Genomic DNA, 16,673 nt, shown 5'->3' with positions numbered 1-16,673 from the left:
GGGCGTGAGTGGAGGCAGCCTTTTGGGACCTGGGGTCTGCTCATCTCCCTCCTCTGCTCTCCTCTTATGGGTTGAATTGTGCCCCCCGCCACACTCATATGTTGAAGTCCTGACCTCCCGTACCTCAGAATGTGACCTTGTTTGGAGATGGGGTCTTTACAGAGGTCCTGAGGCTAAAATGAGGTCATTAGGATGGGCCCTAATCCAATATGACTGGTATCCTTATAAGAAGGAGAAATTTGGAAACAAGACACACACAGAGGGAAGAGGATGGGAAGAGACACAGAGAGAAAACAGTTATTTACCAGGCAAGGAGAGAAGCCTGGCACACGACCTTCCCTCACAGCCCTCAAGGGAACCAACCTTACCAACACCTTGATCTTGGACTTCTGGGCTCCAGGACTGTGAGACAACACACTTCTGTTGTTTAAGTCACCCAGTCTATGGACCTTTGTTGTCAGAGCTCTAGCAAACTAATATCACCCCCAAGAAAAACTTCTTGGAAAGAAGGAAAGAAGCCACAGGACACCAACATCCCTAGGGGGTGGACTGGGGCTATAGACGTCCAGTGGGAGGGACAGCCGGGAAGCCAGGCCTCCTTGCACCCATGCCCCCCACCCCCCGCGTCTAAGGCCCCTGACCCGGGTTCTTCTGACACTTGGCCTCTGGACTCAGCACAGGAGGAAGCTCTGAGGCTGGTGCCTGAGCTCGGCATTTACCATCTCTGATGAGACCCACTGAAGGCTTTCGGTCAGAAAAAATCTGATGATGTTCGCATCTGAGAAAGACCCCTTGAGAACTGCAGTGAGGAGGACAGGTGAGGTGGGAGAGGGGAGCCCGGAGGTGGGGAGGCAGGTCCTTGTGAGCAATGAAGAGGCCTGGGGAGGGGATTCCAGAGCTGTTTAGGGGGTATCACTGTCATGATGTACTAACAAGATATGGGGGTGAGGGGTGGGGGGGGTTAGAGACGAGAGGAGGACTCTGGCCTGAGCACCTGCAGGCGGGTGGTGCTGGTCACCAGGGTGGGCCTGGGAGGATGAGAGACAGGTCTGTTCTCTGCACATCAGATCAGCACTGTCCAAAGGACAGCGACCCAGCTGCCCTGGGCCCGTCAGCAGAGGGAGACTGGGCCTGGGGCGCAGAGGAGAGGTCCGGGCAGAGACGTAGGTTTTGAGTATCACTGTCCAAGTGGCACTGTGTCATGGCTGGGGGCCCTTGTACAGGAGGACTGGGTGTGAGCTGCTTCTCCCAGGAGCAGGACTAGAGACTAGTGTTCAGGAGGTGATTGGGTCGAGCCCTGAGAGGGAGGGGGGGCGATGACACGGGGAGGGAGAAGACAGCCATCTACAAGCCAAGGAACACCTGAGGCTACTAGAAGCTCAGCTCGGGGAGAGGCCTGGAACCGATTCTCCCTTACAGCTCTCAGAAGGAGCCGACCCAGCTGACTCCCTGATTTTGGACTCCTAGCCTCCAGAACTGTGAGACGACTGTTGTTTAAGCCACCCAGTTTGCGGCACTTCGTTGCCCCAGGAAACTAATGCACCGTGATTCATGGAGGAAGAGAACGGTCTTAGAAGCTGGATGGGGCAGTTGTTGTAGGCAAGTGTCTGAAGCCCAGCAGATGACGCTTCAGTGGCCAACGAGCCGTCCTGGTTTCTCGGGATGGAGGACTGAGGCTGTCTTCCGGAGGCGGTAAGTGCTGCGCAGAGGCAGAGGGAACCTCCTCTCTGGAGGTGGCCCTGAGGTCGAGGCGCCCTTCTTGCTGCCCTGGGCCTCCTAGAGAAAGCCGGCAGCTTGCACAACGAGCTCCCACTGTCTGCAGGGGCTTAAAGCCTCCTTTCTCAGGGATGTAGAGTAGGGAGAGCACACTGGGACACCTCTTGGGCTACAAGCACTCCAAGTTCAGAGGAGCCAGGCCTGAATCTCCACCGAGCACCAACTGCAAAATCCCTTTTCTTAACCAATAGTATTTTATTGTCAGTTATAAATATTTTCCATGTGTCCCCTATTTATTTACAGTTGCAAAATAGTTTATGATATTATACCCTCACCCACCGTTCGGCCTCTTTCTATAAACTCCATGAACATTGAATAGGAACTAAAAAGCTCTTTTGGGGGCCCACCAACCTGGTTCCCCAGACTCCAAACAACCCCACACGGACAGCAGGCAACGTTGCAGCGGGTGCTACACAGTAGCAAAGGGGCGGGGTGTGAGACGACTCCCGGCGGGGTCAGGACGCCAGGCTCCTCAGGACATTGGTGATGCTCCAGTGCTGGCCCGAGCACCTCTGCAGCACCAGCTGGAAGCCAAACTCTGCGCCGCTGTTCTCCTGCAGCTCCAGACAGCGCTTGGACTTGCGGTTCTGGATGGGGCCTCCCTAGGAGCCGGGGCGGAAAGTGGGGTCAGAGGGCATGAGGGAGCCTCAGGCCTACTGGCTGGTGGGGATTACTTGTAGGTGCAGGTGTCTGGGATCCTGTGAGGCTGCGGGAGGTCTGGGGTCAGCATTCCCACGAAGCCCGAGGATCCCTGTCTCGAAGTGCTGGTCTCCTCCCTGAGACTGAACTTGTGCCTCCGTTTTCTTCACAGGCCCCTAGTTCTTTGCTAGGACAGAGGACAGAGATGCTCCGCCCCCGCTTCCGTCTACCTGGCTGGGGTGTGGCATGCTGGTCTGCTCCTACAGCTCCCACCCCAGGGGCTGGGGCCTGCTCCCCATAAGCATGGGCTGGGGTCCCGTTCTGAAAAGCCTAGTTCCTTGGGACCACTCCATGACTGGCCTGAATTTGAGCATCGCCAGAGGCCCAGGACCTCCTGCTTTTAGGGTCCTTGCCCCCAGCTGGACCTCTGGAGTCATCAGAGCTGGCCTCAACCAGACCCAGGCTCCTGGATACTACCTTAGGGCACTGGGCTCCCTTAGCCCTGGATGGTCATGGTTTCCCTCCATGCTACTGATGTCCCAGAAGGTTCTGTAGCCATGCATACTCAGTTTATGCTCAAAGCCCCTTGAAAGAAGGGAGGTTCTGCTTCTCAAAGCAGCCCCACAGCAGCAAAGAAGAAACCCCCAATTTTTGCTTTTAGTGCGATCCCTGCAGGCCTTAGACACGAGATCCTTGCAGGCCTTAGACACTCTGGGGCTACTGGTTGTCCCCTGGGCATCAGCTCAGACTGTGCGTCTCTGAGTTCCACCAAAGATGTGCTGCTCAACTGGGCTTTGGCCTCCCAAGCAGGCAGGTTCTTATAAGTGGGCCCCCTGTAGCTTAATGGTCCTTGAGTGTATGGTCAAACTCACCTTCTCCCCAGAGTCTACTCCTCCTGTGTTTCCCATCTCAGCAATAACCAGGCATTTCCACCGATGCCTCCGCCTTCTCCCCAGCATCTGATTAGGCACCAAGTCCTGCCAGTTCCACCTCCCTCATGCCTTGTGCCTGTCCCTTCATCCCCATCCCATCACACCTGCCCTGATTTGGCCCACTGTCTTCTGTAACCTGGACAACGGCACCAGCCTCCTAGCTGACCCCCCCCTCCCCTCCAGAAGCAGGACCCTGCAGTCCACCCTCCAGCTGCCCCCCGTGCCCATCCCAGCGAACGGCACTCTGCGAGAGAGGGGGACGCACACCTCCTCTGTAAGGAAGTCATCCCCAGTCGGCCACAGCTGTCCCCATGGCGACCACTGACACCTCAAGAGAACATTGAGACTCAATTCCCACAGCTGCCTGGGAAACTGGCAGCATCTCCCGCCGCTGAGCCCTGCGACCCACCGACCCCATGCCCCAGTGGGTATCCGGCAGAACTGTTTGCACCGGTTGTGAAACAGAATTTGTAAAAGCTCCAACCTGGAAACAATGCACACGGCCGTCAACAGTAGAATGGATAAACAGCTTGTGGTTATTCACATAATGGGATACTACTCAGCACTAAAAATGAGCAAACTGGAGCTCTGCTCAGTAAGCAGAAATCCCACAATGTTAGCCAAAGAAGCGGAAGAGCACATACACAGGTCTACTTACATAAGCTTTCCAAAAGGCAAAGTAAGACCATAGACTTGGAGTTGGGAGTTGGGGGTGGGTATCTTCGGCAGGAGGGAGTGGAAAATGATTGACAGGAGGCAAAGAGGTGCTTCTGGGGGGTTGGGAGTGTGCTATTTCCTGACCTGGGTGGTGGGTACATGGGTGTTGGCTTTGTTTTCAATGACTGAGTTATTATTGTTTAAAATTATTTTGGTACATATGTTTGCATGTTCCTATATGTGTATGGGTTATTCTTCAGCTAAAAAAATTGAAAACAGAAATCCAGCTCCCTCAGAAGGAGTGGCAGAGGGCTCAGCCTATGGATGTGTGCGTCGGGGGGCGGGGGTGCGGTTCCTCATTTCCCATGTGTGCGACACAGCCCGGGGGACCGCAGAGCGCCTCAGAAGCATTCGAGTGAGTAAAGCAGGGCCTCCCGCTGTGCCCCGACCCCAGCACCTCCCCTGAGGAGAACACAAGAGCAGAGACACAGCACAGCCAAGGCAGCTCACCTGGGGCCACAGGTGCAGCCAGAGAGAAGCCTGCAGGCTCAGGCCCAGAGGGGACAGAGGGACGACTGGCCGCTGGGCAAGGGCTCACAAAGGCCCCCCATGTTGGAAGAGACACGGGAGGCCGAGCCTCTCGTTCTCGCCTACCCGCTGACCGAGCCCTCCTGGCCGAGCACCCTTTCCTGGGCCGTGCCATCTTTGGAGCCTTGGCCTTCACTAAAATCCTTGTCTGGGGGGCAACCCGCAAGGGGTTCCAGACTGTGCCCTCGGGTTTCCACATGGGGATCAGATCCTGCCTCTCCACCTCGTCCCTTCCCCAGGGGACGATGAGGCCCATGGCCACCCGGTTCCGTGCTCTACCAGGCGAAACATTCCCAGTTCCTTGTGGGACAATCTGGTTTCATTTTTCCATCTTGGTTGCCCTCCTTTGGACAAACTCCAGTTGCTTTTGTGTCACTCAGAACTGACCACCACCTCATCTCCACTGGACAAGAGACTCCTTCAACGTAGCCAAGGGATCTGCACTTTTGGTGGCCGCATCACGCTCTTGGAACCCCGATGGGATGACTGCAGAGGCCAGCTTCAAGTCGTCCCCTCAGAAGCTGTGGTCCTCCTTGGGTCCTCACTCTGTCCCTCAAAGCCTGGACTTTTGAACCCAGAGGCATCCCTTGTGACGCTTGCTCTCAGCAAGGCCAGCCTGTCACTTTGCCAGGCCCAGGTTTCTGTGGCCTAAGCACTCTGCCGCCCACACCCAGGCTGGGCCGTGTCACTGGTGCTTCCTCTGTGGGCCTGGGGCCAGCCGCCCCTGACCCTCCCATACCCCTGGCAGCCTGGTCGTGTGTCCTACCCTACGACGCTGGAGTAGAGTTCAGGCGGGGTGGGAATGAAACCAGCCCAGCTCTCTAACTCACAGGGTCTGCTGGTGATTCAGTGGTGAGACAGAAAGGGGAGAGGGCCGGATGAGGATGCTTTTCTGGTTGCCGACTGTGTGGCCTGGGGCAAAGCCGCTCTGCCCTCCTGGTTCCATCGTCTCTAGGGCCAGATCGTAATTTCTGCCCTGATGACTGAAGGTTGAGCAGAAGGACTGATGGGCAACCCCTTTACCGCTACAGAACAACGAATGGCTATGAGGCTATTCACAGTGTCAGGATATCTGGACTCCAGAAAAAGTGCACAACAGGCAGAAAGGGGGGCCAGACCAGGATTCTGACTGCTTGGCGTGGCCTCAAGGCCAGGCCAGACCTTGCCAACAGCGAGGCTGCTTCAGCGCCCCGGACCACTGAGGCTTGGAGAAACCTGTCCAAGACAGGGAGGCCACAGCCCCTCCTTCCCCGCCCGGCACTCGGGCACCGTGCCAAGGCCAAGAGAGAGAGGCGGGGGCAGAGATCTCTGAGAAGTAAAGTGTTCCTTCAGAGACTCAAATAAGGCACTTTCCAAAGATGGCGTAAGAGCAAGACGCGGAGATTGCCTTCCTCCCCACAGATACACCAGAAATACATCTACACGTGGAACAACTCCTACAGAACACCTACTGAACGCTGGCAGAAGACCTCAGACCTCCCAAAACGCAAGAAACCCCCCACGTACCTGGGTAGGGCAAAAGAAAAAAGAATAAACAGAGACAAAAGAATAGGGACGGGGCCTGCACCAGTGGGAGGGAGCTGTGAAGGAGGAAAGGTTTCCACACACTAGGAAGCCCATTCATGGGCGGAGACTGCGGGTGGCGGAGGGGGGAAGCTTCGGGGCCGCGGAGAACACAGCAACAGGGGTACAGAGGGCAAAGCGGGGAGATTCCTGCCCAGAGGACTGGTGCCGACCGGCACTCACCAGCCCGAGAGGCTTGTCTGCTCACCCGCCAGGGCTGGGAGCTGAGGCTCGGGTTTCGGTCGGAGCGCAGGGAGAGGACTGGGGTTGGTGGCGTGAACACAGCCTGCAGAGGGTTAGTGCGCCACGGCTGGCCGGGAGGGAGTCCGGGGAAAAGTCTGGACCTGCCGAAGAGGCAAGAGACTTTTTCTTCCCTCTTTGTTTCCTGGTGCGTGAGGAGAGGGGATTAAGAGCGCTGCTTAAAGGAGCTCCAGAGACAGGCGCGAGCCGCGGCTAAAAGCACGGACCCCAGAGACAGACATGAGACGCTAAGGCTGCTCCTGCCGCCACCAAGAAGCCTGTGTGCGAGCACAGGTCACTGTCCACACCCTGCTTCCGGGGAGCCTGTGCAGCCCACCACTGGCAGGGTCCCGGGATCCAGGGACAACTTCCCCAGGAGAACGCACGGCGCACCTCAGGCTGGTGCAACGTCATGCTGGCCTCTGCCGCCGCAGGCTCGCCCTGCACTCCGCGCCCCTCCCTCCCCCCCGGCCTGAGTGAGCCAGAGCCCCCGAATCAGCGGCTCCTTTAACCCCGTGCTGTCTGAGCGAAGAACAGACGCCCTCCGGCGACCTACACGCAGAGGCGGGGCCAAATCCAAAGCTGAGCCCCTGGGAGCTGTGAGAACAAAGAAGAGAAAGGGAAATCTCTCCCAGCAGCCACAGGAGCAGCGGATTAAAGCTCTACAATCAACTTGATGTACCTGCATCTGTGGACTACATGAATAGACAACGAATCATCCCAAATTAAGGAGCCGTGTGGATGAAAGGCTCTTGGTGCTGCAGCCAGGAGTTAGTGCTGTGCCTCTGAGGTGGGAGAGCCAACTTCAGGACACTGATCCACAAGAGGCCTCCCAGCTGCACATAATATCAAACGGCGAAAATCTCCCAGAGATCTCCATCTCAACACCAACAGCCAGCTTCACTCAAGGACCAGCAAGCTACAGTGCTGGACACCCTTTGCCAAACAACTAGCAAGACAGGAACACAACCCCACCCATTAGCAGAGAGGCTGCCCCAAATCATAATAAGTTGACAGACACCCCAAAACACACCACCAGACGTGGACCTGCCCTCCAGAAAGACAAGATCCAGCCTCATCCACCAGAACACAGGCACTAGTCCCCTCCACCAGGAAGCCTACACAACCCACTGAACCAACCTTAGCCACTGGGGACAGACACAAAAAACAACAGGAACTACGAACCTTCAGCCTGCAAAAAGGAGGCCCCAAACACAGTAAGACAAGCAAAATGAGAAGACGGAAAAACACACAGCAGATGAAGGAGCAAGATAAAAACCCACCAGACCTAACAAATGAAGAGGAAATAGGGGGGTGCTGGGAAGATGGCGGAAGAGTAAGACGCGGAGATTGCCTTCCTCCCCACAGATACACCAGAAATGCATCTACACGTGGAGCAACTCCTACAGAACACCTACTGAACGCTGGCAGAAGACCTCAGACCTCCCAAAAGGCAAGAAACTCCCCATGTACCTGGGTAGGGTAAAAGAAAAAAGAATAAACAGAGACAAAAGAATAGGGACGGGACCTGCACCAGTGGGAGGGAGCAGTGAAGGAGGAAAGGTTTCCACACACTAGGAGGCCCCTTCGCGGGCGGAGACTGCAGGAGGTGGAGGGGGGAGATTCGGAGCCGCAGAGGAGAGCATAGCAACAGGGGTGCAGAGGGCAAAGCGGGGAGATTCCCGCACAGAGGATCAGTGCTACCAGCACTCACCAGCCCGAGAGGCTTGTCTGCTCACCCGCCGGGGCGGGCGGGGCTGCGAGCTGAGGCTCGGGTTTCGGTCGGAGCGCAGGGAGAGGACTGGGGTTGGCGGCTTGAACATAGCTTGAAGGGGTTAGTGCACCACGGCCGGGAGGGAGTCCGGGGAAAAGTCTGCACCTGCCGAAGAGGCAAGAGACTTTTTCTTGCCTCTTTGTTTCCTGGTGCACGAGGAGAGGGGTTTAAGAGCACTGCTTAAAGGAGCTCCAGAGACGGGCGCGAGCCGCGGCTAAAAGCGTGGACCCCAGAGACAGACATGAGACGCTAAGGCTGCTGCTGCCGCCACCACCAAGAAGCCTGTGTGCGAGCACAGGTCACTATCCACACCCCCCTTCCGGGGAGCCTGTGCAGCCCGCCACTGCCAGGGTCCCGGGATCCAGGAACAACTTCCCTGGGAGAACGCACAGCGTGCCTCAGGCTGGTGCAACGTCACGCCGGCTTCTGCCGCCGCAGGCCCGCCCCGCACTCCGTGCCCCTCCCTCCCCCCGGCCTGAGTGAGCCAGAGCCCCCGAATCAGCGGCTCCTTTAACCCCGTGCTGTCTGAGCAAAGAACAGACGCCCTCCGGCGACCTACATGCAGAGGCGGGGCCAAATCCAAAGCTGAGCCCCTGGGAGCTGTGAGAACAAAGAAGAGAAAGGGAAATCTCTCCCAGCAGCCTCAGGAGCAGCGGATTAAATCTCCACAATCAACTTGACGTACCCTGCATCTGTGGACTACATGAATAGACAACAAATCATCCAAATTGAGGAGGTGGACTTCGAGAGCAAGATCTATGATTTTTTCCCCTTTTCCTCTTTTTGTGAGTGTGTATGTGTATGCTTCTGTGTGAGAGCTTGTCTGTATAGCTTTGCTTCCAACATTTGTCCTAAGGTTCTATCCGTCCCTTTTTTTCTAAATAATTATTTTTTAATTCAATAACTTTATTAAACTTTATTTTATTTTACTGTATCTTCTTTCTTTCTGTCTTTTTTCCATCCTTTCCTCCTTCCTTCCTTCCTCCCTCTCTCCCTCCTTTCTTTCCTTCTTTCCTTTTCTCCTTCCTTCCTTCCTTCCTTCCTTTCTTCCTTTCTCCCTTCCTTCCTTCCTTCCTTCCTTCCTTCCTTCCTTCCTTTCTTTCTTTCTTTCTTTCTTTCTTTCTTTCTTTCTTTCTTTCTTTCTTTCTTTCTTTCTTTCTTTCTTTCTTTCTTTCTTTCTTCTACTAATTCTCTCTACTTTTTCTCCCTTTTCTTCTGAGCCGTGTGGATGAAAGGCTCTTGGTGCTCCAGGCAGAAGTCAGGGCTCTGCCTCTGAGGTGGGAGAGCCAACTTCAGGACCCTGGTCAACAAGAGACCTCCCAGCTCCACATAATATCAAACGGCGAAAATCTCCCAGAGACCTCCATCTTAACACCAGCACCCAGCTTCACTCAACGACCAGCAAGCCACAGTGCTGGACAACCTATGCCAAACAATAGCAAAACAGGAAAACAACCCCATCCATTAGCAGAGAGGCTACCTAAAATCATAATAAGTCCACAGACAACCCAAAGCACACCACCAGACGTGGACCTGCCCACTAGAGAGACAAGATCCAGCCTCATCCACCACAACACAGGCACTAGTCCCATCCACCAGGAAGCCTACACACCCACTGAACCAACCTTAGCCACTGGAGACAGACATCAAAAACAACAGGAACTACGAACCTGCAGCCTGCAAAAAGGAGAACCCAAACACAGTAAGATAAGCAAAATGAGAAGACAGAAAAACACACAGCAGATGAAGGAGCAAGCTAAAAATGCACCAGACCTAACAAATGAAGAGGAAATAGCCAGTCTACCTGAAAAAGAATTCAGAATAATGATAGTAAGGATGATCCGAAATCTTGGAAATAGAATGGACAAACTGCAAGAAACAGTTAACAAGGACCTAGAAGAACTAAAGATGAAACAAGCAATGATGAACAACACAATAAATGAAATTAAAAGTACTCTAGATGGGATCAATAGCAGAATAACTGAGGCAGAAGAACGGGTAAGTGACCTGGAAGATAAAATAGTGGAAATAACTACTGCAGAGCAGAATAAAGAAAAAAGAATGAAAAGAACTGAGGACAGTCTCAGAGACCTCTGGGACAACATTAAACACACCAACATTCGAATTATAGGGGTTCCAGAAGAAGAAGAGAAAAAGAAAGGGACTGAGAAAATATTTGAAGAGATTATAGTTGAAAACTTCCCTAATATGGGAAAGGAAATAGTTAATCAAGTCCAGGAAGCACAGAGAGTCCCATACAGGATAAATCCAAGGAGAAATACACCAAGACACATATTAATCAAACTGTCAAAAATTAAATACAAAGAACACATATTAAAAGCAGCAAGGGAAAAACAACAAATAACACACAAGGGAATCCCCATAAGGTTAACAGCTGATCTTTCAGCAGAAACTCTGCAAGCCAGAAGGGAGTGGCAGGACACATTGAAAGTGATGAAGGAGAAAAACCTGCAACCAAGACTACTCTACCCAGCAAGGATCTCATTCAGATTTGATGGAGAAATTAAAACCTTTACAGACAAGCAAAAGCTGAGAGAGTTCAGCACCACCAAACCAGCTTTACAACAAATGCTAAATGATGTTCTCTAGGCAAGAAACACAAGAGAAGGAAAAGACCTATAATAATGAACCCAAAACAATTTAGGAAATGGAAATAGGAACATACATATCGATAATTACCTTAAATGTAAATGGACTAAATGCTCCCACCAAAAGACACAGATTGGCTAAATGGATACAAAAACAAGACCCTTATATATGCTGTCTACAAGAGACCCACTTCAGACGTAGAGACACATACAGACTGAAAGAAAGGGGATGGAAAAAGACATTCCAGGCAAATGGAAACCAAAAGAAAGCTGGAGTAGCAATTCTCATATCAGACAAAATAGACTTTAAAATAAAGACTATTAGAAGAGACAAAGAAGGACAGTACATAATGATCAAGGGATTGATCCAAGAAAAAGATATAACAATTGTAAATATTTATGCACCCAACATAGAAGCACCTGAATACATAAGACAAATACTAACAGCCATAAAAAAGGAAATCGACAGTAACACATTCATAGTAGGGGACTTTAACACCCCACTTTCACCAATAGACAGATCATCCAAAATGAAAATAAATAAGGAAACACAAGCTTTAAATGATACATTAAACAAGATGGACTTAATTGATATTTATAGGACACTCCATCCAAAAACAACAGAATACACATTTTTCTCAAGTGCTCATGGAACATTCTCCAGGATAGATCATATCTTGGGTCACAAATCAAGCCTTGGTAAATACAAGAAAATTGAAATTGTATCAAGTATCTTTTCTGACCACAATGCCATGAGACTGGATATCAATTAAGGGAAAAGATCTGTAAAAAATACAAACACATGGAGGCTAAACCATACACTACTTAATAACGAAGTGATCACTGAAGAAATCAAAGAGGAAATCAAAAAATACCTAGAAACAAATGACAATGGAGACAAGACGACCCAAAACCTATGGGATGCAGCAAAAGCAGTTCTAAGGGGGAAGTTTATAGCAATACAAGCCCACCTTAAGAAGCAGGAAACATCTCGAATAAACAACCTAACCTTGCACCTCAATCAATTAGAGAAAGAAGAACAAAAAAAACCCAAAGCTAGCAGAAGGAAAGAAATCATGAAAATCTGATCAGAAATAAATGAAAAAGAAATGAAGGAAACAATAGCAAAGATCAATAAAACTAAAAGCTGGTTCTTTGATAAACAAAATTGATAAACCATTAGCCAGACTCATCAAGAAAAAAAGGGAGAAGACTCAAATCAATAGAATTAGAAATGAAAAAGAAGTAACAAGTGACAGTACAGAAATAAAAAAGATCATGAGAGATTACTACAAGCAGCTCTATGCCAATAAAATGGACAATCTGGAAGAAATGGACAAATTCTTAGAAATGCACAATCTGCCAAGACTGAATCAGGAAGAAATAGAAAATATGAACAGACCAATCACAAGCACTGAAATTGAAACTGTGATTAAAAATCTCTCAACAAAGAAAAGCCCAGGACCAGATGGCTTCACAGGTGAATTCTATCAAACATTTAGAGAAGAGCTAACACCTATCCTTCTCAAACTCTTCCAAAATATAGCAGAGGGAGGAACACTCCCAAATTCCTTCTACGAGGCCACCATCACCTTGATACCAAAACCAGACAAGGATGTCACAAAGAAAGAAAACTACAGGCCAATATCACTGATGAACATAGATGCAAAAATCCTCAACAAAATACGAGCAAACAGAATCCAACAGCACATTAAAAGGATCATACACCATGATCAAGTGGGGTTTATTCCAGGAATGCAAGGATTCTTCAGTATATGCAAATCTATCAATGTGATAAACCATATTAACAAATTGAAGGAGCAAAACCATATGATCATCTCAATAGATGCAGAGAAAGCTTTTGACAAAATTCAACACCCATTTATGATAAAAACCCTGCAGAAAGTAGGCATAGAGGGAACTTTCCTCAACATAATAAAGGCCATATATGACAAGCCCACAGCAAACATCATCCTCAATGGTGAAAAACTGAAAGCATTTCCACTAAGATCAGGAACAAGACAAGGTTGCCCACTCTCACCACTCTTATTCAACATAATTTTGGAAGTTTTAGCCACAGCAATCAGAGAAGAAAAGGAAATAAAAGGAATCCAAATCGGAAAAGAAGAAGTAAAGCTGTCACTGTTTGCAGATGACATGATCCTATACATAGAGAATCCTAAAGATGCTACCAGAAAACTACTAGAGCTAATCAATTAATTTGGTAAAGTGGCAGGATACAAAATTAATGCACAGAAATCTCTGGCATTCCTATATACTAATGATGAAAAATCTGAAAGTGAAATCAAGAAAACACTCCCATTTACCATTGCAACAAAAAGAATAAAATATCTAGGAATAAACCTACCTAAGGAGACAAAAGACCTGTATGCAGAAAACTATAAGACACTGATGAAAGAAATTAAAGATGATACAAATAGATGGAGAGATATACCATGTTCTTGGAATGGAAGAATCAAGATTGTGAAAATGACTCTACTACCCAAAGGAATCTATAGATTAAATGCAATCCCTATCAAACTACCACTGGCATTTTTCACAGAACTAGAACAAAAAATTTTGCAATTTGTATGGAAACACAAAAGACCCCGAATAGCCAAAGCAATCTTGAGAACGAAAGAAGGAACTGGAGGAATCAGGCTCCCTGACTTCAGACTATACTACAAAGCTACAGTTATCAAGCGGTATGGTACTGGCACAAAAACAGAAAGATAGATCAATGGAACAGGATAGAAAGCCCAGAGATAAACCGATGCACATATGGACACCTTATCTTTGATAAAGGTGGCAGGAATGTACAGTGGAGAAAGGACAGCCTCTTCAATAAGTGGTGCTGGGAAAACTGGACAGCTACATGTAAAAGTATGAGATTAGATCACTCCCTAACATCATACACAAAAATAAGGTCAAAATGGATTAAAGACCTAAATGCAAGGCCAGAAACTATCAAACTCTTAGAGGAAAACATAGGCAGAACACTCTATGACATAAATCACAGCAAGATCCTTTCTGACCCACCTCCTAGAGTAATGGAAATAAAAACAAAAATAAACAAATGGGACCTAATGAAACTTCAAAGCTTTTGCACAGCAAAGGAAACCATAAACAAGACCAAAAGACAACCCTCAGAATGGGAGAAAATATTTGCAAATGAAGCAACTGACAAAGGATTAATCTCCGAAATTTACAAGCAACTCATGCAGCTCAATAACAAAAAAACAAACAACCCAATCCAAAAATGGGCAGAAGACCTAAATAGACATTTCTCCAAAGAAGATATACAGACTGCCAACAAACACATGAAAGAATGCTCAACATCATTAATCATTAGAGAAATGCAAATCAAAACTACAATGAGATATCATCTCACACCAGTCAGAATGGCCATCATCAAAAAATCTAGAAACAATAAATGCTGGAGAGGATGTGGAGAAAAGGGAACACTCTTGCACTGCTGGTGGGAATGTGAATTGGTTCAGCCACTATGGAGAACAGTATGGAGGTTTCTTAAAAAACTACAAATAGAACTACCATATGACCCAGCAATCCCACTACTGGGCATATACCCTGAGAAAACCAAAATTCAAAAAGAGTCATGTACCAAAATGTTCATTGCAGCTCTATTTACAATAGCCCGGAGATGGAAACAACCTAAGTGCCCATCATTGGATGAATGGATAAAGAAGATGTGGCACATATATACAATGGAATATTACTCAGCCATAAAAAGAAATGAAATTGAGCTATTTGTAATGAGGTGGGTAGACCTAGAGTCTGTCATACAGAGAGAAGTAAGTCAGAAAGAAAAAGACAAATACCGTATGCTAACACATATATATGGAATTTAAGAAAAATAAATGTCATGAAGAACCTAGGGGTAAGGCAGGAATAAAGACGCAGACCTCCTAGAGAACGGACTTGAGGTTATTGGGAGGGGGAAGGGTGAGCTGTGACAGGGCGAGAGAGAGTCATGGGCATATACACACTAACAAACTTAGTAAGGTAGATAGCTAGTGGGAAGCAGCCGCATGGCACAGGGATATTGGCTCGGTGCTTTGTGACAGCCTGGAGGGGTGGGATAGGGAGGGTGGGAGGGAGGGAGACGCAAGAGGGAAGACATATGGGAACATATGTTTATGTATGACTGATACACTTTGTTATAAAGCAGAAACTAACACACCATTGTGAAGCAATTATACCCCAATAGAGATGTTAAAAAATATATACATATAGGAGAGGGAGGAACACTCCCAAATTCCTTCTACGAGGCCACCATCACCTTGATACCAAAACCAGACAAGGATGTCACAAAGAAAGAAAACTACAGGCCAATATCACTGATGAACATAGATGCAAAAATCCTCAACAAAATACTAGCAAACAGAATCCAACAGCACATTAAAAGGATCATACACCATGATCAAGTGGGGTTTATTCCAGGAATGCAAGGATTCTTCAATATATGCAAATCAATCAACATCATACACCATATTAACAAATTGAAGGAGAAAAACCATATGATCATCTCAATAGATGCAGAAAAAGCTTTTGACAAAATTCAACACCCATTTATGATAAAAACCCTGCAGAAAGTAGGCATAGAGGGAACTTTCCTCAACATAATAAAGGCCATATATGACAAACCCACAGCCAACATCATCCTCAATGGTGAAAAACTGAAAGCATTTCCACTAAGATCAGGAACAAGACAAAATTGCCCACTCTCACCACTCTTATTCAACATAGTTTTGGAAGTTTTAGCCACAGCAATCAGAGAAGAAAAGGAAATAAAAGGAATCCAAATCGGAAAAGGAGAAGTAAAGCTGTCACTATTTGCAGATGACATGATCCTATACATAGAGAATCCTAAAGATGCTACCAGAAAACTACTAGAGCTAATCAATTAATTTGGTAAAGTAGCAGGATACAAAATTAATGCACAGAAATCTCTGGCATTCCTGTACACTAATGATGAAAAATCTGAAAGTGAAATCAAGAAAACACTCCCATTTACCATTGCAACAAAAAGAATAAAATATCTAGGAATAAACCTACCTAAGGAGACAAAAGACCTGTATGCAGAAAATTAAAAGACACTGATGAAAGAAATTAAAGATGATACAAATAGATGGAGAGATATACCATGTTCTTGGAATGGAAGAATCAACACTGTGAAAATGACTCTACTACACAAAGCAATCTACAGATTCAATGCAATCCCCATCAAACTACCACTGGCATTTTTCACAGAACTAGAACAAAAAATTTCACAATTTGTATGGAAACACAAAAGACCCCGAATAGCTGAAGCAATCTTGAGAACGAAAAACGGAGCTGGAGGAATCAGGCCCCCTGACTTCAGACTATACTACAAAGCTACAGTTATCAAGCGGTATGGTACTGGCACAAAAACAGAAAGATAGATCAATGGAACAGGATAGAAAGCCCAGAGGTAAACCCACGCACATATGGTCACCTTACCTTTGATAAAGGAGGCAGGAATGTACAGTGGAGAAAGGACAGCCTCTTCAATAAGTGGTGCTGGGAAAACTGGACAGCTACATGTAAAAGTATGAGATTAGATCACTCCCTAACACCATACACAAAAATAAGGTCAAAATGGATTAAAGACCTAAGTGTAAGGCCAGAAGCTATCAAACTCTTAGAGGAAAACATAGGCAGGACACTCTATGACATAAATCACAGCAAGATCCTTTTTGACCCACCTCCTAGAGTAATGGAAATAAAAACAAAAATAAACAAATGGGACCTAATGAAACTTCAAAGCTTTTGCACAGCAAAGGAAACCATAAACAAGACCAAAAGACAACCCTCAGAATGGGAGAAAATATTTGCAAATGAAGCAACTGACAA

The 16,673-nt window shown here is 48.0% G+C and overlaps 1 protein-coding gene across 2 annotated transcripts in view; it reads right to left on the bottom strand.

Moving 5' to 3' along the window:
* Window positions 1-1,951: 1,951 nt before the first annotated feature.
* The window catches only part of GALNT18 (polypeptide N-acetylgalactosaminyltransferase 18), a 350,781-nt gene continuing 336,059 nt past the window's right edge, over window positions 1,952-16,673 (bottom strand). For both annotated transcript variants that reach the window (XM_060159658.1, XM_060159659.1), the window contains one exon: window positions 1,952-2,378. In XM_060159658.1, the coding sequence (XP_060015641.1) occupies window positions 2,232-2,378 (147 nt within the window). In that variant the 3' untranslated portion in view covers window positions 1,952-2,231. The remainder of the gene's footprint in view (window positions 2,379-16,673) is intronic.

Source organism: Lagenorhynchus albirostris, chromosome 9, assembly GCF_949774975.1.
Source record: "Lagenorhynchus albirostris chromosome 9, mLagAlb1.1, whole genome shotgun sequence".
Classification (NCBI taxonomy): Eukaryota; Metazoa; Chordata; class Mammalia; order Artiodactyla; family Delphinidae; genus Lagenorhynchus; species Lagenorhynchus albirostris.
The sequence above is the reverse complement of the archived record's forward strand: the minus strand, read 5'-3'. Positions and strand labels throughout refer to the sequence as shown.